Below are 26,918 nucleotides of genomic sequence, written 5' to 3'. Positions count from 1 at the left end.
ACAGGTCCAAAGCAAACAAACAACTGAAGAGCAATGTACCTTTGTGCCTCTTGCTTTTCTCTGCCTCGGTTTGCCAGTTTTCAGGAACGGAAAACAAAACGAAATAAGCGAACGGGAGGAGGGTAAAAAGGAATAGCTTCTTTCTGTTGCTTCTTCTCTTTTAAAAGGACGAGGCATCTGCATTATTTACCAACCTCTTGTTAATTATATCAGCAGTCATGCAATATTTGTTTTTTTGTCTTAACTCCCCAGCTCCAGGAGTTATGTCATGACCTGAGAATTTCAGCCTTTAAAAAAAAATAGCCCCTCTGGCTGTGGAGAAATGCTGGAAAACATGAGCCTTAAATGCTCAAACACCAGAAAGAAAATAAAAAGAACCAAAACGTTATTTTTAAAAACTCATGATTTTCTGGGACCTGACTCAGTGGAAGACAAGGTCACACCTACACGCAACAAGCTCATTATACCCATTTATATGTATTTATTTGAACAGTGGGCCTAGATTAAAAAAAAGTTTCTAACAGTTTGAAAGGTTTTATTATTACTTTTGTTATTTGTATTACAAGTAGCATCTAGAGGACCCAGGTGGGATTGAGTACCCATTGTATGTACCCCTAGCAGGAGACAGCAGAGCCCAAGAGAATCTGCAGAAAACAGATGATGGATGGGAGGAAGGAAGGATTATTATCCAGTGGTGCTGGAAGTAGGGGTGCTGGGGGTGCTGCTGTACCCCCTGGCTTGAAGAAGTAATTACAAACACCAAATACATGGTTTCCAGCATCAGCTCTTCCACTATAAAAATTGTTCCAGCACCCCGGTTATTATCCCCATTTTACAGATGAATAATTGAGGCACAGAGAGGTTAAGTGATTTACCCAAGGCCACAAAGGAACTGTATAGCACAGCTAGAACTTGAACCCAGCTATCTTAAGTGCAAGTCCAGTGTGTAAGCCACACCATCATTCTTTCCGTGCTAGCAGGGTCATCTGTGTACTCAATGACGGGTATAGGAAATACCACTCACACTTGCAAACTCCTAGAAACATGTAAACCAGGATTACACTAAGAAGTTAAGTTGACCCAGCTACATCTCTCAAGCACGTGAAAAATCCACACCCCTGAGCCACATCGTTAAGCCAGCCTAACCCCGGGTGAAGACAGTGCTAGGCCAGTGGAAGAATTCTTCTGTCATCCTAGCTAAAAGAAACACGTTACTGAAGTTTTAAAGAAGAGCTACATTTAAACTTTACTGCGACAAGAACAAAAATTAGAAAGCTTTTTTTTTTTTTTTTTTAGATTGAGGCACAAGTCCAGAAATGTGACTAGTAGGTGAGGAAACTGCATGCTGAATATTTATTCCTTGTTAGCTCATTAAGCTCTTAGAGGCCCTGCAGTAACTAATCTCCCACTCCAGGATCTAAAGGATACTTGCTGGTTTTGTGTAGGTAGCAATCCGTTCCACTGCGAGAGCTTGGCACCCTCATAAGGTGCTGGGGAAAATAAATCCTTATTTGTTTATAGGCCTTACAAGAAAAGAAGTGTGAAGTACTGCTGGAGATCTCAGTTATATTTCCACATGCATGTATCAATCAAGGCCTTCTAATGTAAAGCTGGAAATTACCATAGGTGGAATATTTGAAACTAATATCCATCCCCACCAGTCCACCACACTCTCCTCACACACACGGCTGACATGTGCCACGAAAGAAATCCAGCTTGATTTTTCTAACTCAAAGTGCTTGAAAAGCCTTGTTCGTCTTATTCCAATCCCTGTCGGGCAGGTGCCTGTGATATTATCACAATAACCACCCCCGAATTTGTCACTAATCCATAGCTAATTGATCATTTGGGCCTGATCCTGTGAGGTTTCACTGGGTTGGTGAAGTCATCATCTTTCAAGTCAGAGATACAGCTAAGGTGCTGATTTCTTATAGACCCTGAACTTCCTAGGCATCTATTTGCAAGCGCTGGTGTTCTGAGTACATTCCAACCAGATTAAATTGCCTCTAGCCCATCTAAAATCCACACACACACCTCCTGTTAGTTTAATCCTGATAGAGCGTCTTTCACTTCGCGTCCCAAAAATGTTGCATGGTGTCGTTGTGAGCTGCCTGTCAGTTGTGGTGTTCCTCCCTAATTGCAGTTCCATTTATGCGGTGGCTGAATGGCCCCTCTGTGCAGGTTAAGAGGTCTGTGATCCTTGGGATGAGAAGCAGGATATCTTTAATATTTTATCAGCACGGTCATCGTTGCTGATTAAAAGGGACCGGTGCATATACTCCACTTGAATCCTTTTGGTTCCACGAATCTGGGCTGAAGCAGTTCTTGACCCTGCAGGTACAGCACAGTGCAGATCTACCAGAGCCCAGTGTGTACTTGCTGGACTGTTTGAGCAGGCACATACTCAACAAGGAGGATTTGAGCTCCCAACTGAGTGTCAATGTGAGGAATGTGTCCCTGCTGCGACTTGACTGACGGACTCTACACCTTGTACTGAGAGAGGGAATCTCCATGAGCCCTCAGTAGCACGTGCTTAGAGGGTATCCTCTTTCCAGGCCTTCAGTCAACTCTCGAGCGTGAGGCCATTACAAGCAATTGCAACCCACATATTTGGAAGTAATGTGGTTTCTAGTTTCCACAGACGTCTCTATTTTACTCTATCACTGTCTATTTAACAACCTGGCAATGTGCTCTTGCTCATGCATTGACAGAAACACTGCTTCGGAAACCTAGTCAGGCAACCCCCACGTTATGGGATGGCCAATTGACCTTTCTCTCAAATAGCCTGCCAGATTTCAGGATTTCACTGCTTGAAACTAATGTGGCTGGAACCATGATGTTTGGATACAAACTTTACCGAAGTTTAGGGGGTAGCAGGATCCAAAGATTTTGTTTAGTTGGACACAGGGATAATCCCCAGAAGCCAAAAGAGCGCCTTATCTAGATCCAGATGCAAATTTACCCAGCCTTTGATCCTCTGCTGTGATTTAGTCATCTCTCTTCTACCTAAGGGGTACTGTTCCATTGTGAGCAGCATATAAGGGAGTCGACCATTAGACATCTCAGTTCACTAGGCTTTTCAGCTCCATTACTGGGTGAATCATTGTTTGAAAGCAGGTTCTGAAACTGTTGTTTATGGGTGGGGCTAAAAAGTGAATCAGGGTTCAAGGGAGCGGCCTGTGTACAAAGGCAGAGATGTGACTGAGCCTGATTCTCCTTCCACTTACACTGGTGCAAATTCACTGTCCTTATCCCTGATTTTCGCTTGTGAATGCACTTTCTATCATCAGAACCAGCAGGAGACTTTTTCCGTTTTTCTGAGGGCCAAAGTCTACGCCAGCAAAAGCTACTGTAAGCCCCAGCTAAGTAAAGCCTGAAGATTTTAAAACTCTTTACAAACATTAATAAATTAAGACTCACCCTGCCAACGTTAGCTCTGGACATTCTTATACCTCTTTGACACATGGGGGGGAAGACACAGCAGTTACCCACGACCGGCTCAAGATCTCACAGTGAATCAGCAATAGCTAAGGAGAGAACTGGCTGTCTTGACTCCCAGTCCCCTGCTGTATTTAATTGTTTAACATTTGTATATGTCACTAGAGCTGTAAACCAAATAAAACACAGGAAAGCCCCTCCCAGAAGTGCTTCTATTGTAAAAAGAATATGACCAGGCAGGATAATTGGGAAGATAACAGGGCTGAGAGATAGAGGAAGCAGTGCACAGACCAAGCCAATTATTAATATTTTATGATGGGCCCTCACTATGGTAGGCACTGTATGAACATACAGAGACAGTCCCTGCCGTGACAGTCTTACAGTCTAAATACACAAAACAGACAACGGGTCAGAGAGAAAAGAGAGAGGAAGTGACTTGCCCAAGGTCACATAACAGTTTAGTGGCAGAGCCCAGACTAGAACCTAGTCACCTAACTATCAGCCCAAAGCCCTATTCACTGGACCATGGATTTGCTTGCTTAGGAGATACAGAACATGTGACATTTTTAAACTTGTTTAAAGGGCCTTAGCAGACTACTCTCTGAGGGGTTTGAGGAAGGATATGAAGGAAAAGAGAGAGGATGGAGCTAAAGACTAAAATCATTGCCTCCTCCTATTCAAGACCAGTTTTTAAATGTTTCCGTACGACCAAAGTCACCCACGGTCTGTTCCCCATTGGCTCAGAGTGCACCGAACGATCCTGGTTTCACAACACAACGTCTGAATTTAACCCAAGGGGCAAAATTATCATTTGACCTAGAAGAGAGCAGGACCTGAAGATCATCAATTCCCTTAAATTGGTGGCCGCGCCATTCATTTAATGCATTCTCGCCAGTGTGAAATAAGACTTACAGTACGACAGGTCAAAGTGAAAAGGGGAGGGCAGCATTAAAAAAAAAAAAGTGACAGACTGCTGGAAAAGCTATTAGAAAAAAAGAGGAAGAGCTTTTCAGTGAAAGCACTGTCAAAAGAAAAGAAAAGAAAAGAAAAGAAAAAAGAAAAGAAAAGGGAGGAGCAATTTTACAACCTCCTGCAGTCTACTCATCCCATGGCATTGCCTTTCAGCGTGTATCCAAAAACAGGCCTCCAAGCAGTTGTAAAAACGCCATTTATTATCCTCCATATGCCAGGAATCCTTTGCAGGGAATCTTGCCCTAACGTCGTATGTTTCCAGACACTTTCGATTCACTGCGCTGTCAAAATGAACATGTGCAGGACTCCTAGGCTTGCAACAACCTTAAGTTCAAAGATTCTAATAAAGCAGGATGGTGCATGGTCTACTTAAAGGTGGGCCTCACACTATTAAGCATGTCCAACCAAGTTACCCACTCACCCCCCCCCATGCCCATCCCCCCAATCACTGCTCCTCATCCCCTCCCCCAGTCCCCACCAGCTGCTGTCTCCCTCTCTCTGCAGAGCCAGGAGAATATTGGCACGCCCTTTTTGCTTCCTTGAGCTGTTTGCTGCCTGGCTGCATGTGCACCTGCTCACTGACTCCAACAATGGCTTTGCCCTAACTGCCCCATTAGTGATGCACACAGGTTTCCAGGCAGATGATGCTTTCCGCTGTAAAGCACATCACAGCTTTCTCTCCTCACACAGCCCCTGTTCTCTAAGCCCCACGGCCTTCCCTAGCACTCTTTCCAGTAGACAGATTTGTTTGTTGCTCACCCAGTTTATCTTGCTGCTGCTCAGGCTCTGATTGTCCTTCCGATTTGTTCTCTTAATTCTCTGCACTGAGATCCCGTCTTCTCCCATGATGGAGTTAAGCTTTCTGCTTTGTTCTGTACTGCTTGACAGCAATAACTGGAGCAAGGGAAAAAATTTGCTTACTAACCACAGTGAAAGAAACACTTTGTGAGACTACAATACCAATCAACTCGGTTAAGTTGACACAATAATCAGCTACGAGACCTGTTGTGGGTACATCAGCTCCAAAACCAAAACACAAAGGAAGTTAGAAGGAATCTCTAAGCCCATGATCTACCAGCTCTGAAAACCAAAAAGCATTAAATAATAGATTCACTGGCAAAAATCCTTTCCAGCTGACAATCTCAAGGCATCTTTACAAGCAATTTTAGCTTCATCACTCCCGTGAGGAGGGGGGGAAGAATTAGTGCCTATTTTACAGATAAGGAAACTAACACAGAATGGGCCAAATTCTACTGAGGAAAGTGAGAGCAAAATCTGTCCCAAAGATAAGTACTTTTCCCAAGGTCACACAAATCAGGAGGGTAAACGCCAGGGAGGAAGGAGACAATGTTGGCACAAAACTGACCAGGAATCCATTTAGCCTGGAAATTAGAAGAAGGTTTCTAATCATCCAAGGAGTGAAGTTCTGGAACAGCCTCCACCCAGGTTGTTTGCCCTCGCTACTCCTAACTAGTGTTAGAATGGAACTTAATACGTTTATAAACAGGATTATATGATGGGGGGGTTGCCTGCGATAGCAGGAGAGTGGAATCAATGACCCAAGAGGTCCCTTCCAGTCCTCTGTCCCGTGGTAACTCCTAAACCTCTGCTCTAGACATTAACTCACACTCTTTCCCCCGCAACGCAGCTAAAAGGACTCGGTCAAGATTTCTTCAGGGCCAAGGAGTTCAAATGCATATTTGGATCTAATTCCAAAATTTTTGAAAGTTCGGGGAGCCTTTCATTTTGGCCAGGACTGAAAGAGGATCAAGTCACGAGGTTTTCAGCCAGTTGTACAACTCAAAAATCCACGCATTTGGATTCCCACGTGTGCTTCGGGCTCATCTTTGTGGGGTAGCTTTTTCTGGCTTGCAGGCATGTAAAAAGCCTGGAGCGTGCATGCACATCCATCTTACCATCCACTCTGCCTAAGAACTCCGTTTTTTAATGATTCAGGTTCCTTCCAAGTCAATATATTATCATAGTAATCCCTTCTGGCCTTAAAATCCATGGACCTATGAAACAGATGGAGAGTGCGATGCACGCTTCACGGGTGGATTGTTAAACCAAAGACAAGCCCAGCACTGCTTTGCATCCTTTTATTAGTGGCAGGTTGCTCAGAAGAGAAGAGGGATGGATCATTTTTTCTGCAGCCCCATCCCATCCTTACCGGGGGGAGGTGGGCAGGAGATTTGTAAGTTCCTGGCTAGTGCATCTGTACACTACCACCTTCTAATGGCTGGGATGCCAAATCTACTATTAGTGGTTATGTTGCCCTCTAATGGCTAGCACACAGAGGATAAAAATAAGTCCTAATACTACTAGCGCCAATGGCGGTTCTCCTTTAACTTAAGTGATCAGTAGACTTGTGGTTTGAAAATAGTGAATCCTGAGTTCTATCCCCAAGGACCACCGAGAAGTCTACACAGCCAATGAATGTGGCTGAAATCCTGAACCATTATCTCTCGAGTCCTGTGCAGCCCGTTGACTGATATAGACTAATGGTTATTTTGGTATCAAGGAACAATAAACTGCAATAGTTGGGGTTGGTCCTGCTTTGAGCAGAGGGTTGGACTAGATGACCTCCTGGGGTCCCTTCCAAACCTAATCTTCTATGATTCCCACCCTGGGGAGGGTGTGATGAGAAAGGGACTTCATCTGAAACCTGGCAGGCTGGGCAGGGTCACAATGAGTCTAATGAGACCACAGGATTTCACCCTTGGTGTCTGGACACAATCTAAGCCCATCAGGGTAATTTCGGAAGTCCCCATGGAATTAAGCCTGTTGGGTCCAAACTTGGTGGCACTGAGTGCCTTCTGAGTGGCCCCACGAACCCCCGGCACTCAGGAAAGTCAGTGGGAATTGAGAGTGCTTGGCATTCTTCTCTGTCCAGTCATTTGTGACGTGCCTCTGGCCGTTCTGGAGTGGATTAAGCTGAGTGAACTGCTAACTTGGATCTGAGGTGGAGGGAGAGGGCTGAAAACCGCCTTGCAATCCCTGTTTACACGGTAATGAATCCCTCTTAGGCCTATCTCTTGTAGTAAGTACTACATTATCAAGCAGGACCTCGGCACTCTACCAGGTACTCAAGTGTGACTAAGTATCCAGGCTCCTGCTAGAGGAGATGGGTAAAATTTACAGCCTGTCCTCCCCAGGACGCCGCACAGACCCCACCCAAAGGCCTTTAGAGAAAAAGGAAACTTCTCCCCCCTCCCTACCATCCAGCCAGAGGCAATGCAACCCATTTATTATCTGGCCTGATAAACAGCCATGAGTCTCTGGACAGAACAAAGCCAACCACAGCCTCTTGTGTAACATCTCAGCCACACACAAAGTATCTGACCAGAGATCTGAGAGAGAGAGAGGAAACAGAGGGCTGGTGGGGGGAGGAGGAGGCAGGGGCATGGAAGGGGGGATGGCGCAGGCCATGGTAACAGACAGAGGGACATTCCATCCACATTCCAACTCTGCAATCCTCACTTCTTTTCTTCAGCCGCCTTAGATGCCAGCACTCATGTCAGCTTATTACCAGTTCGCCGCCACCCCTCCAGTGTGGGAGCAAAAGGGTGTGAGCCTTGCGGTCTCACCCATGCCATCTCCCACACATATTTTCCAAGCAGTGGTTCATATTTCACCCTTAAGCCACAGCCTGCTGAGAACACTTGAGAAATCCCAGGGGAGTTAGCTGCAATCCCATTCTACACATAATAATAGGTGCTTTCATGGAAACCTTTCATCCAGAGATCACAAAGCACTTTACAAATGTGAATTAAGCCTCAACACCACCCACTATGAGTTTGGTAGGTATTATTATCTGGATGGAGAAACAGAGGCACAGACAGGTTAGGTGACATGCCTAAGGTCATCCAGTGAGTCAGTGGCACAGTCAGGAATCGAGCCCAGGAGTCCTGATTTCCACTCTGCTGTTCCAAATACTAGGTGACGAAAACAAATCAATGCATCAAAATTTTCTTCTGCAAAAGCACCAAAAACTGGAAAACAACAATGGTGCAGGATGCAATGGAACCAACTCTGACTTCTCTTGTTGTTTAACTTGTAAATTACCTACCATCCCAAAGGTATTTGTAGGACTCTGATATGACTGCATGAGCAAAAAAGGAATTCCTACCAGGTGCATTAAACATTGGACTGAATTGCTCCTTGGGAAATAGGGCAGAGGGAACAATCCTGCACTAGCAAGGGGTGAAACAGATGACCTAGTGACCTTCCCCCTCTGTTTACAACGATGAATCTTATGCAGTTGGATTGTGAACTTGCCCAGTAGGGTTTCTGCTTAATTTATTTGCACGAGTGGCAACTTAGCTTTGTTGTTGTCTGAAGGACACTGCCTTTCCTGGCACTTTCTTTTTTTTTGCTATTGAATCCTAAATGTCCTCTCTCCTGCTACACACTCCTCTCTGATTTATGGGTACTCAACAAAAATCACTAAACAGTGCTAGATATAATGACTCCCAATAACCCATCAGGACTTCAAGGTGAGTAGGGGCAGGCCTGGGCTAACCTCTTCTCAATGAACAATTTATTCAGTGAATTTAGCCCTTTTTCACTATTTGTAAAATATGCACAAACTATGATTTTTATCAATTTATTCAACAACTGGAAAGTTTGTATACATACATCTCAGCTGACAGCTTGTTTGCAAACTATCTGCTCTGACTATGACTTTGACTATTTCTTCTTCGTTATCGGTTGTATGTGACTGGACACCCAGAACTCATGTGTTGTTTGTTTTGTTTTTTCTCTCTTATTGGCCCTCTGGAATCCTTATGAACAGAACAGGAACACACTCTCAGCATAAGCAACATTTACTCTTGCCTGCATACGAATACAGGTGTTCACTCAAAGAACAGTCATTTCCTACGATTCATGTGAACAAAAACCCATCCACAAAGTTTCCAGAGAAGTGATCAAAGGAGCAGAGGCTCATGGCTGAACTGAAATTCAGAATTCACAAAAATACCTGAGAATATTCCTTCCCTCTCCTGCCTCACACATCATTTGCCCTGTTCTATTAGGGGTTGGAGACTAGGAACTGGTCCCAGAAGCCGAAACAAAATAAAGAGAACATCACAAATGACCTGGGACAGTTTGAGCACAATTGAATTAGTCTGAGGGAATATTTCATGTTCCCCTAAAGAATTAAATCGCGAGGGGCACAAGTCCGTTCAGCTGTATTTTCCCAGCTTGAGCTCCAGTGAGTGAAGGGCAGGGAAGCAGTCAAATGAATAAGACCTAGATATCCAAAGAGTGCAATAAGATGCAATTAAGCGTACAACCATGAATGCTGAATAGAACCGCAACAACTCTGCAACATCTTCATAGGGATGATTTAAATGCCTGGTGCAACTGGGATATTGCATGCCCAATCACATGCCTAACTGAGGAGTCAAGTGTCCAACTGTGCATGCAAATTATCAGACTTGCAAGCAATTCAGAGTAAATGGCCACTAATCAACGGGCAGCTGCTTATTGACACACACCAAACTGTACCACCTTTCCTAGGTGTGCCCTTGTTGGCACTTGTTAAGCAGCGCTGAAAAGAATCTTTCCCTCAAAACAATGTCATTTGTAACCCACAAATGTGGAATAAGAACATGAATCATACATGTGAATTAAAAAAAGCCACCTGATATATATATATATAGATATATATGGAACATACAACTCCTATGAAGTGATATGAAAGTGGGCCCCACTCATAGATAGCATTCCACACATGACATTTGATAGTCCTCACAGGTAATATGACAATACTGTCACATACAGAACACAGGTGCCCTTTCCCATCACGGGCAAAATCACACAGAGGAACAGACAAGGGCTTGTATTTACGGATGATGTGACTCTGGATACAACACGTGCAGCTGGATATGGACATCATGGCTGGCTCCTCTTTCTATAATGGGACAGACTGAAGCCAAAGATCCAAACAACTGCAAATCTGGAGAAAGTACGCACTGAGATGGAAATACAGCCCATCTCAGGTAAGTTTAGGTGTCAAGTATCAGATTATGTTTAATGCATAACTGAAGACTCATCAACATAGTATCTGAGTGCCTATGCAGTTATGCCAACAGTTTCAAAAGTGGCCTCTGATTTCCGGTGGAACAGACACCTGGGACACATTAAGATGCACCATTTTGGCTACCTAACATTTGAAGTGCCTCAAACCAACGACCACTTTTCAGAACGTTAGCAGTGGGAGGACTGGATCGTCAGAGCCGTCTTGTAGCTCCTGGGTCGTCAACAGGAATGGAACGTGGGCTCTTCTGCAGTTGCTAGGCATCCCTTCGAGAGCTGCCATCCAGATAGTCAGCCAGGGCCGCTAACAGGATCCCAGCCTGAGGTGATGTGGCTGCCGGTCACACGTGCATTGCTGAGGAAAACGGCTGCAACGTTCTAAAATTTGGAACATGCACAGGATTGCTTGGGACAACAACGGCAACACGATTTACTGAGACGGCACCAGGCACCTCAGAACACCCTAGTTCACTGTATCTCCCTGGAAATACAGAGCTACCCATTTTCGGAATCAAGACTGACGGAAGATTACACACGCTCTCTTCCATTTCCGTTAATGGAGTGACAGAAAGCCTCCAGTTCCTACCGGAGGGCATTCAGCTTAGAAAACATTAACGTGTAAAAATGTCTGTAGGCCAGAATAACTGAGTGCCAGTATACATTTTTAATTTGAATAATATGCAGCATTTACCATAATTAGACAGCGCATTACCGCGATTAAGCCCGCACTTGGGATCAGAGCAGCAAGGAACATGATTCAATTCTAACGTCTGTTTTGCTAAGAGAAGCTTGTTGTTCTTGTCCATCAAGCGACTTCTTGCCCTGCCCTTTCACAGCTAGAGTTTGAATTTGTCACTGGGGAGCAAAATTTTCTTTAACAAGCAAACAAACCCATTAACGTATTAAAAGGTTTGGAGTACCCATGTGGCAAATATTAAAAATACCAGCCACGTAGCACTGTAAGAGGGACAAAGTTATGCTAAATAATAAGATGCTCACATCATACCATGCTAGCGCCCTCTGCATGCCTTTCATTCATACCCTTTAACTTGGGAGGCAGGGGTGGGAGTTGATTTCATTTATGATTACAGCTAGGGAATGGGAGTCAGGAGGAATGGTTGGTATTTGTAGCCATGAAACTGGTGTGTGACTTTGGACAAGTCGCTTTATCTCTCCGTCCCTCACTTTGTTTATCTGTAAAATGGTCACAATCCTGCAGGCATTTATAAGTTCAAAATTGCCTTTCTGTGTCTATATTCTGCTGTTCACTTATTGGGTGAAATCCTGGCCAATGGGCGTTCTGCCATTGGCTTCAATGAAGCCAGGATTTCACCCACTGTTTCTGCAAGCATTCCTGACAGGAAAGCCTTTGGCTTGGATATTGGTGAAAAATGACCACACAGGAAATCCAAACACAGCCACAGAGAATTGATTTGGAATGGGAACACAGAAAAGGGGTATTTTTTGCAGTATTCCCTCAGCAATAAGTTTTAAGAGCTATAAAAGGGCAAAACATTTTTATAAAGGCAGTGCCTTGGTTAAGTCAATTGTTTGAACTTCTATTAAAAGATGGAAAATAACTCAGCAGGAAATCAGAATAAAATCAGTTGCAAAATCCCTTCGAGTTAATACTTTCACTCAGATGATTTTGTTTCCCTTCAGACGTTATACCCACCCATCTTTTCCCTCATGCTGGAATTCGGCAAGAGGGCTATTCCCAAACACAACAGCTGCAGAACGCTAACAAGGGTGCAATAAACGTGGTCATCTGAACCTCCTAGAAAATAGCGATCACACCAGCTCACAGGCAGCAGGGATGTCGAATACAGCAGGCAGACTTAAATTCATCCCAGCTTTGCAGATATTACCTGTTCCAGCAATATACTCTGTACTGAAAAGGGGGAATATGCTCAGGAACCAATAATCTCTCAAGCAGGGACTGGTTTTTTTTTTGCTCTGTGCCTGTACAGCACCTAGCACAAGGGGGTTCTCGTCCATGGGCTCTTGTGTGCTGTGCTAATACAATTACTAAATAATCATAATGGAACTTCAATGAACTTTTTTTATGTTAAGTAAATATATGGAACGTATAGTATATTCAGAATGGGAAGATGTTAACTGCATTGATATGAATAGTGTTTATTACCGTGATGCCAAATGGAGAATGGGATCCCACTGTGCTAGGCAATGTACAAACACGAGAGCCCATCGCTGCCCCAAAGAGTTTATAGTCTAAATAGGCATGACAGACAAAGGCAGGGGAAAGGGCTAGAACATACAAAGCAGAGTTAACACTGCATTGGCTACAAATTTCATGTTAGTTCTGCAATTTTTTTTTTAAAGGCTTCTTTTTTAAACCCTTCCAGTGGGGTTATGCTATGAAGGGATTAGCGAGATGGAAAGACAAAGGAGGAGATAGGGTGCGAGGGCTAACAGCCAATCAGCACAGGAGAGCAAACGAATGTGCAGAGTTAAATCTGCAGAAACAGGCAGATGACATCAACAGTGTCTGGGGGTCCCTGCTGCAACTGCTTTCTGCAGCTGCTCTTCAGGCTTCAGCCTGTGGTCGGCTGGTCCTGTAGTTTCTTTCCCAAAGGGCGCACGGTTCTGGGGAGTGTGTGTGTGGTGGGGAGGAGGGGAAGGTGTACCTATGTGGTTAGATATATCATCATCATCATTGTAGTGGAGAGGGTAGGTCAGAGTTAAAGAGACACCATGAAACAATTTAGCCCAAGTGTGAGATTATGGGGAGAAAGGGTGGCACTTTCAGAAGTATTCACATTGGCCTACCTCTGCTAGCAATGAAGCCGGTGGGAGCTTCACCACGGCCTTTAATAGCAGCAGAGTTAGGATAACTCTGAGCACTTTTGAAAACCCCACACACTGTGTGCAGAAACGTTTCACTTGATTTTCTTCACGTGTATAGACAATGGTTGGTTTCAACTTAAACCTTCCCCTGTACTTATAGAAACTCAAATTCAATATTTTCATTGCAATTCAATGGGATATGGGGAATCCAGCTCTCTTGTGTCTCCTTTGAAAATCTCAATCTTTGTTAACAGAGTAAAGGGTGCAGCAACAGATGGACAGACAGACAGATAGAAAGAATATGGCGCTAATGTATAAAATACAGAAAAATGAAACTGACTAGTTTACTTAAAACAGAATACAAAATAGGTAGGACAACGTTCAAAGGCTGAGATGTAAAGGGCATTGAAAATATTGGCTCAATTTTAATAATATATGGTGCTATTAGGAACACAGGAAGGGAGCTCGTTAGTAAATCTGTGGCTGAAATTTTCAAAGGGGATTTACACAACAGCATCTATGTTAGGGGATTCAGATTCACATCTAAATCCCCTAGCTTGTTTTGAAAATTTCAGCTGTGATTTTTGTATGCATGCTTCCAGAGCAATAATACTCTGCAGAGCGCTCGCTCACTGGATGAGCACATTTCTTCTGCAAGGAAAAGGCTCTGTGTAATACTTGTCCATGTCTCAGAACAGCCCTGAGAAACCTTGCTAACTTGGGGCAGCCGTGATTTTCCACAAGCTTCGAGGGAAATGACCATAGTAAGCAAAAATCTCAGTCATCAGCCAAAGAATCCAAACTCCTCACCTGCCGGTTTCTTGGTAACCTGAGTAATCTTACCCTCCAGTTCTATCTAGTGCCTTTCCCACCCAGTGGGAGAAAAAGAATCCCAAACAATTCAGAGGTGACCAGAGCTGTTGAAATGTAATTCTTCGCTTTGGTTGTTAATATTTAGAGCTTGATCCAACAAAGTGCTGAGCACCTGCAATTCCCAGCTGACTTCAGTGAGAGCAAAAGTTGCTTGACACCTTGCAGGAATGTTTGTCCCTATACAGGAGATCACGCCCTTTAAGCCTAAATCAGATAAATCTGCACAACACCCCTGGAAATCAAGGGGAAGTAGGACAGGGGTCTCTGAGTTCAGAAGCAGACCCAAAAGCAGGAGAAAATCTCAAATATGTTCTCAGGGGACATGAGCCTCCCCCATGTGCTGGGTTCCACTCCTGCTACTATCTAACTGCCCATTTCTCATCAGGGGTAGGACTTGAAGGGAAATCCCAAGTTCACAGCCAGGATAGCTCCTTCCCTGCAGTCAGAACTTCAGAGTCACAGTAGGGGCTCCCTGCAGTCCAACTTTAGCACTTAGAGGAAGAAGGGTGGACTTTGCCTCTGCCTTGGAAAGGCTCAGACTCACAGCTGCTAAACAACCAGTGGGGCCACTGGATGATCGAGATGCTGTAGAAGCACTCAAGGAAGATAAGGCTATTGCAGAGAAACTAAATGAATTCTTTGCCTCGGTCTTCACGGCTCAGGATCTGAAGGAGATTCCCAAACCTGAGCCATTCTTTTTAGGTGACAAATCTAAGGAACTGTCCCAGACTGAGGTGTCATTGGAGGAGGTTTTGGAACAAACTGATAAATTAAACAGTAATAAGTCACCAGGATCAGATGGTATCCCCCCAAGAGTTCTAAAGGAACTCAAATGTGAAATTGCAGAACTACAGACTATGGTATGTAACCTATCATTTAAATCACCTTCTGAACTTGACGACTGTAGGATAGCTAATGTGACGCCAATTTTTAAAAAAGGTTCCAGAGGCGATCCTGGCAATTACAGGCCAGTAAGCTTAACTTCAGTATCAGGCAAATTGGTTGAAACTATAGTAAAGAACAGAATAATCAGACACAGAGATGAATATGATTTGTTGAGCAAGAGTCGACATGATTTTTGTAAAGGGAAATCATACCTCACCAAACAACTAGAATTTTTTGAGGGGGTCAACAAACATGCAGACAAGGGAGATCCAGTAGATATAGTGTACTTAGATTTTCAGAGAGACTTTCAGAAGGTCCCTCACCAAAGGCTCTTAAACAAAGTAAGTGGTCATAGGATAAGAGGGAAGATCCTTTCTTGGATCAATAACTGGTTAAAAGATAGGAAATAAAAGGTAGAAATAAATGGTCAGTTTTCAGAATGAAAAGAGATAAATAGTAGTTTCCCCCCGGGTCTGTACTGGGATTAGTACTGTTCAACATATTAATAAATGATCTGGAAAAGGGGTAAACCGTGAGGTGGCAAAATTTGCAGATGATACAAAACTCCTCAAGGTAGTTAAGTCCAAAAGAGACTGTGAAGAGTTGCAAAGGGATCTCACAGAACTGGGTGACTGGGCAACAAAATGGCATATGAAATTCAATGTTGACAAATGCAAAGTAATTCACATTGGAAAACATAATCCCAACTATACAAAATGATGGGCTCTAAATTAGCTGTTACCACTCAAGAAAGGGATCTTGAGGTCATTGTGGAAAGTTCTCAGAAAACATCCACTCAGTGTGCAGCAGCAGTCAATAAGCTAACAGAATGTTGGGAGTCATTAGGAAAGGGATAGATAATAAGACAGAAAATATCATATTGCCTCTTTATAAATCACTGGTTCACCCACATCTTGAATACTGCAAACAGATCTGGTCACCCCGTTTAAAAAAAGATCTATTGGAATTGTAAAAGGTACAGAAAAGGGCAACAAAAATTTTTAGCGGTATGGCACAGCTTCCATATGATGAGAAATTAATAAAACTGGGACCTGTTAGCTTGGTAAAGAGATAACTAATGGGGGGATATGATAGAGATTTATAAAATCATGACTGGTGAGGAAAAAGTAAATAAGGAAGTTTTATTTACTCCTTCTCATAACACAAAAACTAGAGGTCACAAATGAAATTAATAGGCAACAGGTTTAAAACAAACAAAAGAAAGTATTTCTTCACACAACACAGAGTCAACCTGTGGAACTCCTTGCCAGAGGATGTGGTAATGGCCAAGAGTATAACAGAGTTAAAAAAAGAAGTAGGTACATTCCTGGAGGATAGGTCCATCAGTGGCTATTAGCCAGGATAGGCAGGGATTGCTGTTTGCCAGAGGCTGGGAATGACCGACAGGATGGATCACATGATGAGTGCCTGTTCTACTCATTCGCTGTGAAGCACCTGGCACTGGCCGCTGTCGGAAGAGGGGATATTGGGCTAGATTGACCATTGGTCTGACCTAGTATGGCTATTCTTATGTTCACATTTTCTCAGTGATTAAAAGTGATATGTCACTGCAAATGACTGGCTGCATATAAGAATGAAGGGAGAGAGAGACCCAGCCTCCTTCCTGACATGCAGCAGAGGATCCAACACTCTATGCAGAGCTGAAAGCAATGTTTCATGGTGGCAACGGTGGAGGAAGGCCAGAACAAGGCACGGTGGAGCTCATGCACTCTCTCCATGCTGCCATCCCAATAGCACTCACCAGCGATTATCCTGCTGTGGTGGCAATGCTCAGAACTCAAGGCTCACGTCTCCCTAATCCCGTAGAACTCATTCTATCAAGGATCAGATGCTCAAGATGGAATCACCAGTCACCTGATATCTGTGGAATATTAGGTCATGCAGTCCAGCCCATTGTCAGAGACAGCATTGTCTTTTGTAACATGTTCTTTAGTGCACTGTTTAATGACTCACTGGAACTTCCACCCAGTTCACATCCCACTACGTGGTTTGAGACAGATTAAAAAATTTATTTCAGGTCCATTCCCAGATCCTCCCAGAACAGATCACTCTTAGAGTAACTAAGGGTTGTGACCTGTACTCCGGGGCTGTAAATCCAAGAGGCTGAAAAATATCAAGGCTGGATGTCTTTCTAAGTGATACATTCTTGCTCAGTCACAAGCTGCTGGGCTGGATGCAAGAGTCACAGGGCGAAAATCTATGGCCTGTGTTATTCAGGAGGTCAGACTAGGTGATTATAGCGGCTCCTTCTGGCCTGATAATCGAAGAATCAATTGGGATGCAATGCAAGCCCCTCCAATAAACATCAGACACTAGGTTTTAAACCCACAGAGGCTGTCTGCAAAGTTGGTGAACAGAGAACATACACCCTTCCCCTCTCCCAACGGATAACAAGTGGGGTGCATTTGGGTTATCAAGACTGCTTCACTTCAGGTTGTCACTTTCTGTGACAGATGCGCCCTGGGCTTTCTTTTCCAGGGGAATAAAAGTGAAAGGCTGGCTGAACGTCTGGGCACCTTGGGCATCGCCTTGGGCATCCTCGTGGCTTGACAAGTCTTCAGAGCTCCTTAGCATCTCCGCTCTGAGATAAACTGCAGCACCGCTGCGCTCTCAGATAGAGCTATTCACACCCTGTCAGGACGAGCGTTCCTTTCGGCTCAGGGGCTCCGTTAAAAATAGTAGTCAGTTAAAAATATATAAATATATATATATATATATATATATATATATATATATATATATATAATTCATACCCAATTGCCTTGGAGAACTTTGCCTTCACTCACAATCAGAAATGATGGACTCAGTTTTAAAGCAGGCCCTCCCACAGCTGGTGCCTCTGCTGCAGCAGAGGGAATGGCGAGCAATGTCTCAGAGTCCCTTTCCTCCTCCATGAGGCTGATGTTGTGGTAAGGCCTTTTGGACAGGCCTATCACAAATGCAGCGCCTGTGCCTGGGGGAATGCAGAGACTGCCCCTCCAACACCGCTTTTGGGGCAGAGAGGAGGTGTAGCCTGCAGGACTGTGCAAGTGTGAGAGTCTTCATTTGCACCATGTTTATAAAGGGATCGTATAATCCCTCTGTGAGCTCGCCATGGGGCACTGCAGCCGTCCCTGCCCCCCCCTCCCCCCTTGAGCTTACGGCCTAAAAGGCCTCTTTTAGGCCTTCTCCGTCAGGAAAGAGGATCAGCTCTCCCCAGCCCAATACATCCATCAAAAAGTTTCTATCCTGTTGTATCTTTTTCTCTGACTGGAGGACTGATGTGGTATTGTCACAGTGTATCACCTCTTTCCCTCATCACCATAGTGTTAAAAAAAAAAAAAAAAGCGTATCTGAGAATCCATTAGTCTTGTGTGGGACATGGGGTGACAGCAGCAAGGAAATGATGGATTTAAATAAGGCTAGCGAGTTTAATTATTCACCTGAAAAAAACCCAAAGCTATGTCCGAGCCAGGTACTGCACGGATCAAATCCTCAGCTGGGGCAAACTGATGTCGCTCCATTGGCTCGTGTGGATCTACACTGATTTCTGCTAGTTGTAGGTCTGGACATGTGATCTCAAGAACGTCTTTATCAGACTAGTTCTAAATCCCCTTTTAAGGGACTGATCCAAGGCTCATTGAGGTCAACAGAAAACCTGCCACTGACATCAATGGGCTTTGGACCAGGTCTTAAATGCACAATCTTAGCAAGAGAGAGAGCAAAAGCAAGAGCTCATGAATCTAAAATGAGCATCTGTGCAGAAACAATGTAAGAAATCTGTCCCTCCAACAGCACATTCCGTCCTGGTTATTAGATGCAATCCTGTGTGCATTACTCCATGATCTATATTTAGCCCTTGATGTAACTAAAGTCAATAGTATTCCATTAGAGCAGCTGCTCCTAACTCCTGAATAGGCTTTACTGCCCAAACTTCACCTACACATGTCAAAAGTCTGGACATATACAGCTACAAAGCTTTCATGTGTTTATATACAAAGAGGCACCGTTTTGAATAGAAAATATATGACTGTTAACATAGTTTAATGGTCTGTTATATAACAGGGCGGCATTTTTAAAAGATGCATTGATTCTTCTTGTCTAGGGGGCTAGTTGAAATGCCTTAAATTTCACCACAAGTCAATTTTGGCCATTTCCTTTTTAGGGTATGTTTTTGCACTGAAGCATTCTTTATCTCTCTCGCTTTTTGATTGATTCTGTAGAGCATTTCATAATATTCTCTCAGAAGAAAACTATATAACAAAAAGAATGATCTACTCACAATAGGAAAGGCTTGCAAGAAGTTTAGGTCTTAATTGTAAGTGTGTTTGGTTTTTTTAAAGGGACTTTGACTATATGTAATATGAATATTAAAAAATTCCAGCGAGAACAGTTTTTGGTTTTATTTAAACGTTCCCGTGAAGCATTAGAAACCTCAGTGCAACAGCAAAATGCCAGAGAAACTGATCAACTTAATTTCGCTGCCACAAGTGAGGGAAGTGCAGAATTTTTTTTTAAAATTGCAAAGATGATGAAAAAGTTAAGGCCACAATTCTACAAAATCTTACTCATAGGAGTACTCCTAACACACACAAGCCATCGTATCAGCTTCAATCAGATCTATCCCTCTGTCCAGGTCTGTAAGGGTTCATACTGCACTCATAATTTTAGGATGTGAATGTCTTACAAAAATTGCATTAAGGTAAGCAAACAACCGCAGTATAAACACATGTCAGGAGGTGCTCAGGATCAGACCCTAGGTTAGTATCAACTATATTTAGCCCTTATGACCTCCGTTAGGCATGGCAAAAGTGTGTGGCTGATTGTTGGCTCATATTAACTCTTCTGAATAATATAAAATCCTTTTCCAAAAATAGTTTATGTTCAGAAGCACAAAATGATGACTCATAGGGTTGGCAGGCATCTTCCCCTCTCGATTACTGGTTTAAATCTACCTTGAGTTGGTAACCAAAGTTTATTACCATCTGATAGATATTTAATGGTGTCTGTAGAATGAGAAGGTGGTTCCAAACGTCTACGAAAAATAAAAAGCAACCAGCATAATGAATGAGTAATAATGGGGATCCCCATTGGCAATCTCAGAGAGGTCATGGATTGACTAAAAAGGCTTGGTAAGGCTATGGACTTGGATAGATCACAAGCAGTGCTAGCTGAACTGGTAGATGATGATCTCTATAAGGGTATGGACAACCCTGCTCCCCTGGGTCTCTTGGGTGCCTTTCAAGTAGACTGGTCAGTGAAACTCGCTGGGGTAACCATGCTCAAATAGTTCTACTCATTCCTTTCAAACAGATCTCAGAGGTTCATCTTGGGTAGCTGCTGTTTCTCACAAAAGCCGTAACCTGCAGTCTCTCCCAGGGCTCAATATTTGAGTCTCCAACCATCAGTAGACATTATGAGACACTTTGTGTTCTCAGGGTAGCAACACCATGCATGACACAGAGCTATTCATAGATATCATTCTTATCTGAAGCAGGCAATGCTGTTATCCCACTTCCCTGATCCAACAGCAAGGTCAGATTCAGTTCAGACAAGATAGAGGGGATACTGGTGAACCGAGGACGTATTTACAAGCTGTACTAGAACGCAGACCTGCTCCTCCCTCAGTTGAGAGCATTTGCTTGATTATCTGAGAGGTGTGTAGGCTGGGAGTCACTCTCAAATCTGCTCTATTCCTGAATAACGAATATCAAGAAAAGCTTTATTACTAGGAGGGTGGTGAGGCACTGGGATGTGTTACCTAGGGAGGTGGTGGAATCTCCATCCTTAGAGGTTTTTAAGGCCCGGCTTGACAAAGCCCTGGCTGATGATTTAGTTGGGGTTGATCCTGCTTTAAGCAGGGGGTTGGACTAGATGAACAAGTAATGCAGGTCATGGCTGGCCCTTAGATAGAAACGACTCTCTTGGCACTTGATCCTTCCAGGACTAAGGACAGTGTGAGTTGAGGGCACTAGACAGGATTGCAGCCCTTGACGTATCTACAAATTCCGTTCATGCTGAACAAATGGTTTATAGCCTGTCCCGTGTCATCATGAATCAACATTGTTTTCTTCCATTTTACTAACAGCAAGGTCAATAAAGAGGCCAATTTATTTATTTAAGAGAGAAAAAAAAAAAAAAAAAGAAAGAAAAAAAGGGACATGTGATACTCCAGCCCTTGTGGACATTAGCAAAAGTGAGTCATCCTGACCTACAGTGAACCTTGCAAGAAGAGGGTTTTTTTCCAGTCTTAGGAAATCAGCATTTCCCTTGCTAGACCCTGTCCTTGTGAAAAGACCCAGAATACTAATGAGCTGGGTTTCACTGAGAATACGTGGCAGTGAATTAGTGGTCCTCAGGTGTCAGTGGACAGGCCAGCAAATTAAATTAAGCTCTTTTGCCTCTGTTCTGATGTAGCAGAACTAATGCAGTCACACATCAATTCTGCAACTTCCTAAGTGTGGGCGTCGCTGCCACAGCAAAGAGAACCTGGTTTTAGTTCCACTGGGACACTGGCTGGAGTCGGCGAGTAACCCTCAGAACTATGACATAATGTCTGAAGATATGGCGAGGAGGAGGAATAGGCTGCCCCGGCAGCTCCAGTTCCAATCTTAAAGCCATTAGAGGGGTAATCAAACACAGTCGCTTTTAAATGCTAGCTGACGATGCATCCCACTAGCAGACAAAATTAACCAAGGCAGCGATAGTAGCCCTTTCTCAAAACTGGAGGCAATGTAAATATTAACCGTGATAGGGAATGATTAGTGAATTATCATTTGCAATTGAGTTGTATTATGCAAAGCGTCTGTGGATTAGGAAAGGTACTGGTTGTTGTATAATTATTATGTAAAAAAACAAAACAGACAGAGGAGGGCAAAGGGGACATTATTTGATGGAACTAGGACTCAGAATGTAAATTGGACTTCTGTAATGCCTGAAGTGCATCCAAAAGCACACTTGTCTGCTCCTATAACATACTGGGTTAATCTTTAGAGATCTGGGCATCCATCGACAAGCACAAAAGTGCGTGCCAAACTGTGTGCTTAACTGTGTCTGCAATTACCAGGACTGTGCATGGAAATCAGAACCTTTGTACATTCATATGGATAGTTATACGATCATTATAAATGCCCACACAAATTCTGTATACAATTACACATATAGAGCTTCTCCTTCAGCTCAAGTAGCTGGGGGCTGGGCTTTGGAGCAGATGGAAATCAGTTCTATCCTCACTAATGCCATGAACTCCCAACTGGCTAATAAATAATAATAAATACTCTGAACTTGTCTACATCACCTTTCACACAAGGCTCTCAAGACACTTTACAATAGCAATTAGGCCTCCAACATACCTGTGCGGGGAACGAACAGTGTCATACCAAGCTTACAAAAGAGCAGACTAAGGCCCAGGAGAAGGTAAGGCCAACATTTTCAAATGTGGGTGCCTAAAATTACCATTGGGATCAATGATAGCAGGTGGGAGCTCCAACACTCTGGAAATTCACCCACGAATTCAGATGGCTAAATATGGATGTGTGCATCTAATGTAGACACTCCTTTTTGAAAAACGTTGGCCTTATTAGCTTGACTGAGGTCAGAGAGTGGGTCAGAGACAGATTTGGGAACAGATCCCACCAATGATGGTTTCCAGCCCATGTGCTAACCACTAAACAACACTATAGGAAGAATCAGCGACAACTGCAAACCGAATGTGGGCACAAGAATTGGCACACCCATCGCCTTGGAAGAAGGATGCTTAGTGGGCGAAGACTGTGATTGACACTAATATCAATCAGGACAACAGGGAACTAGTCATCTGTGGTTGAGGTACAGTATTTTCGCTAGCCACAATGCCTGTACCATTTGTTTCATCTTCTTCATTCCTTTTGAAAACGCAAGCACTAGCAACTGTGTACCTGACTTCTTTTCACATTCGGACAAGGATGAAACTATCTGTAACTACGCCTGCTTTTCTAGTTAAGCATTAATGTTTAACGAGAGCAGCCTGGAACTGCTCGTTAGAGCGCAATGCTCCTGCTAATTAAGACATCACCAGGAGAGCCCGCCAGAGAAAGGAGATTGAGCAAGTGCATTCCGGAACCATTTCTCAGCCTTCAGCAAATCAAACATAAAAATAAGCATGTGTGTGCAAGTGTCTGTATGTGGGTCCGGGTGTGTGGGTGTGTGTCAAAAATGCTTAGCCTACACCATGCAAACATCCTCCGTTAAGCTGGGAAACCCCTGCAGAAGTGCAGTTCGTAATGGGAGGAGTCTGATGGAGACAAACATTGATGCAAGTGTTGTGAAAACACCTGTGTGCACATAGCCATAGCCAGACATATACACAACCCTTAGCATTTTCCAAGCGTATCAGCAGCATTGACATATTTATCCTCCCAGGACTCTCATGCAGTAGGGGGGCTGATCTAACCATTGATGTTAACAGCATAACTTCCTTTGACGTTAGTGGTGCAAGATCATGCTCTAGTTAACCATTATTATCTCTATTTTACAGATGGAGAACATAGGAATGACCATACTGGGTCAGACCACTGGTCCATGTAGCTCAGTATCCAGTCTTCTAACAGTGGCCAGGTACCAGATGCTTCAGAGGGAATGAACAGAACAGGGCGATTTATCTAGTGATCCAACCCCTGTGGTCCAGTCCCAGCTTCTGGCAAACAGAGGAAAAGAATTTCCATGACTTACTCCCAGCTGCCAAGAAGATCAGTGGCAGAATGAGGAGTGTATGCACGCAAATACTTCTTTGCATATCAAAATGTCAGATTTGTGGACACAAGCTAAGTGCCAATCTTTGATTATTCTGCTGAGTAGATTTATGCCCTATTTAGTTGTATTTCCAGGCTGCTGAAAGCTGTCTTAAGTCAACTGGCAGGTTTCACCATATGATAATGGGCACATGGTTTCTCCAAAACCATGTAATTCCTACAGGCCATTTATCTACTTTTGGTGTTTTAAAAAAATATAGTGTTGCCAGCTCTTAAAATTTTATGATGAAACTCATGATATTTGATGTTTTTCTGAAGCCCCAGCTCCTGCAGTCACATGATCATATGAGTATCACAGTTTTTACTTAGAAAAAGTAAGTTTCTAGCCCTCATGGTTGCAGAAAAATGCTTGATAATATGATGCGAGTCTACCCTAAAGGCTCAGAAATGAGAAAGCAAAGGGGAAATATATATATATATATATATATATATATATATATATATATATATATATATTTCATGATTTTAAAGCCAATCTAATGACTTTGGCATTAGTAATACTGTATACAATTCCTTAGATAATTTCCAGTTTTCAACATTTATAGAAAACAGATCCCATGCTTTAGACAGGTATCATGTTCAGGCATTTAGGACTAGAACAGGATTTGACTGTGCCTGTTTATAGAAAAAATAACCTCAAAATGAAAGACATTCTTTTATATATAATAAGCGAAAAGCACTTGGGAGCAATGGAATTGATAAGCTTCATGCCATAGTTTGGTCTTAAAACTCCAGTGACGTAGTGCCTCGGCCAGTATGTCAATTAGAGACTTGCAAATACAATCCGGTCAGTGGCACTATGTTTTGTGACTAATATGAGCTATGGAATGAAAGGGGCTACCTAAATGAAAGCCATTATCTGCAGAGCTGTTTATTAAAATCTGAATTTAGCAGTAGTATGAATTCAGAGTATGTGGGAATCATGAGTCAGGTCCCTGAAAATCATGAGATCATCTTAAGAATCATGAGAATCTACAAAATATAAATTTTGGGTTCTTTTTATTGGCCTTCTGATTTTTGTGCCTTTAAGGTACAATGTTTTCAATCTCGTAATCATGTGATGACAGCAGCTGGCGTGTTAAGAAAAAAAGAATCAAATATCACAAGAGACATACTAAAATTGTGAGAGCTGGCAATGCTGAAATAGCTCAAAATGCAATGAAGTAAAACTCAAACAATGCAAATCATTCCGTTCCCGAATCCAGCTCAGTGCAAGGAGGTAACATGGGTGGTAGAAACCGACTCAAATGTTACACTGTATCTTACTGAAATGAATCAACATAGTTAGCAACTTCAGTGGGGCAAGAATGAAAAATTTCCACTGTTGCTCATTGAGTCTGCAGAGATCAAACCAAAACTTTTCTCCACTGCCTTTCTTTGCTGTTTAAGTGACAGCAGATATGGGATAATGCTTTGTTAGCAGAAGACATTTCTGGAGGTGGGCTTGGGGAAGGAAGTGACAGAGAAAAGAAAGTACATTGTGTGATATGGAACAGCTCAGAGAAATGCTTCAGAGGCTAATGAAACTCCATGCAAGACATAATCTCTACAATCTGCCCTACAAACAGCATCTTTTATGGCAGTGACTGTGTGAGGAAAAATAAGTTATAGTATGTGGGGAAACAGGAAGAAAATTATTTAAAAATGTAAGTACAATTAATCAAATTATATAATAAAATAATACCTTGGATAAGATGCAATTTTATATGCAAAAATCATTGTCTATTTTAGGTGCTTGCATGACCCCCATAACCGTAGTTTTTGAGCTTTTCACAATCTTTGATGCATTTATCCCCCACAACACCCCAGTGAGGCAGGACAGTGCTATTATCCCCATTTTACAGATGGGAACTGAGGCACAGAGACAGGCTAAGTGATTTGCCCACAGTCACACAGGAAGTCTGTGGCAGAGCAGGAAATTCAACTGGGCTCTTCTGTGGTCCAAGCTAATACCCTGACCACTGGATTGCTCTTCCTCACTCACATACAAACACACACATCCATGAGTGTATGTCCAAAACATTGATGCAGACTATATTAATAAAGATATATAATATGTCATACTATAATACTATAAAATTAATGTACATAATACACAAACAGAACTGATGGAAATTGACATCATGACATTGATGTCAATGGAGCAAGATTGATTTATACAAGCTCAGGATTCTGGCCCACAATTCTTGGGGAAAGATGGAAAGTGGGAAAAAGCATGAAATAAATCAATCATTAATACTAGAATTGCACTTAGAGGTCCCAGTCACATGCATTGTGCTAGACACTATATAAACTCAAATGATGAGACAGTCCACTCACTCAAGAGCTTATACTCAATCTTATAAATATCAAATCCTTGAAACCTAGAGGTGATAATACCCCATTTCTGAGCTCCTTGGCAAGAAGTTGCTGGATCCCTTTATAGGGGATCACAGATACAATATAAACGACTCCTAATGAAATACTTAGTGATGAAAATATTGGCTACTGCAGCTGACCAATGGCTCACTAGCCATTAAACCTTTCTGTATCACCTTGCCGTTTGATACTACTAGTGGCTTGTTCTTTTGCCAGTTACCTATGAAAAACCAAGGGAAAGCAGAAAATTCTCTCCCCCTCCCCCCTCCGCCCCTCCCCCTCCCTCCCGAGTCTGTCCCATCCACACCCCCTGTAAGCGCCAGAGGAGAAGCACAGAAGGGCACATAGCACTACTACACTTGGGAAAGGGCAGTAACACAGAAAGCATTATGCCTCTTAACTACATAATACCTGGATATTAAGCTTTCAACTCCATTCAGGTTCCCATATAGCAATCCCTTCCCTCCCCCCTTTAAAGAACATTCATTTTTACTGATTCCCAAGGATAAGTGTTTCTTTAAAAAAAAAAGGGACAACATGGCACAGTGAAGTCCTGGGGGGAAACTCCTATTAAGTAGCCTATCCAGATAACATCCTGGGTGGTTTCAGGATAAATCCTACCCCAGGGTTTTCAGCTGTGTTTGACATTTCATCTGTGTATGCCCCTAGTAATGAGGGTGTATTTCGGGATAAAAAAAAGGGGAGGGCCAAGGAAACAACTTTTACAAAGTGACTATGTATGTCCTTGCTGAC

The 26,918-nt window shown here is 43.0% G+C and overlaps 1 protein-coding gene across 5 annotated transcripts in view; it reads right to left on the bottom strand.

Moving 5' to 3' along the window:
* SETBP1 (SET binding protein 1) overlaps window positions 1-26,918 on the bottom strand; it is a 309,967-nt gene that overhangs the window by 203,124 nt on the left and 79,925 nt on the right. For 4 of the 5 annotated variants that reach the window (XM_067545357.1, XM_067545361.1, XM_067545362.1 and 1 more), the window contains exon 3: window positions 5,170-5,304. The exons of the other annotated variant lie outside the window; for it this stretch is intronic. In XM_067545357.1, the coding sequence (XP_067401458.1) occupies window positions 5,170-5,304 (135 nt within the window). The remainder of the gene's footprint in view (window positions 1-5,169; window positions 5,305-26,918) is intronic. 5 annotated transcript variants of the gene reach the window in all.

The sequence above is a fragment of the Emydura macquarii genome, unplaced genomic scaffold (genome assembly GCF_026122565.2).
Source record: "Emydura macquarii macquarii isolate MOO-44397 ecotype Brisbane River unplaced genomic scaffold, CSIRO-AGI_Emac_v2 contig_1045, whole genome shotgun sequence".
NCBI classification, from domain to species: domain Eukaryota; kingdom Metazoa; phylum Chordata; order Testudines; family Chelidae; genus Emydura; species Emydura macquarii.
This window is presented reverse-complemented; position numbering and strand designations above follow the sequence as displayed.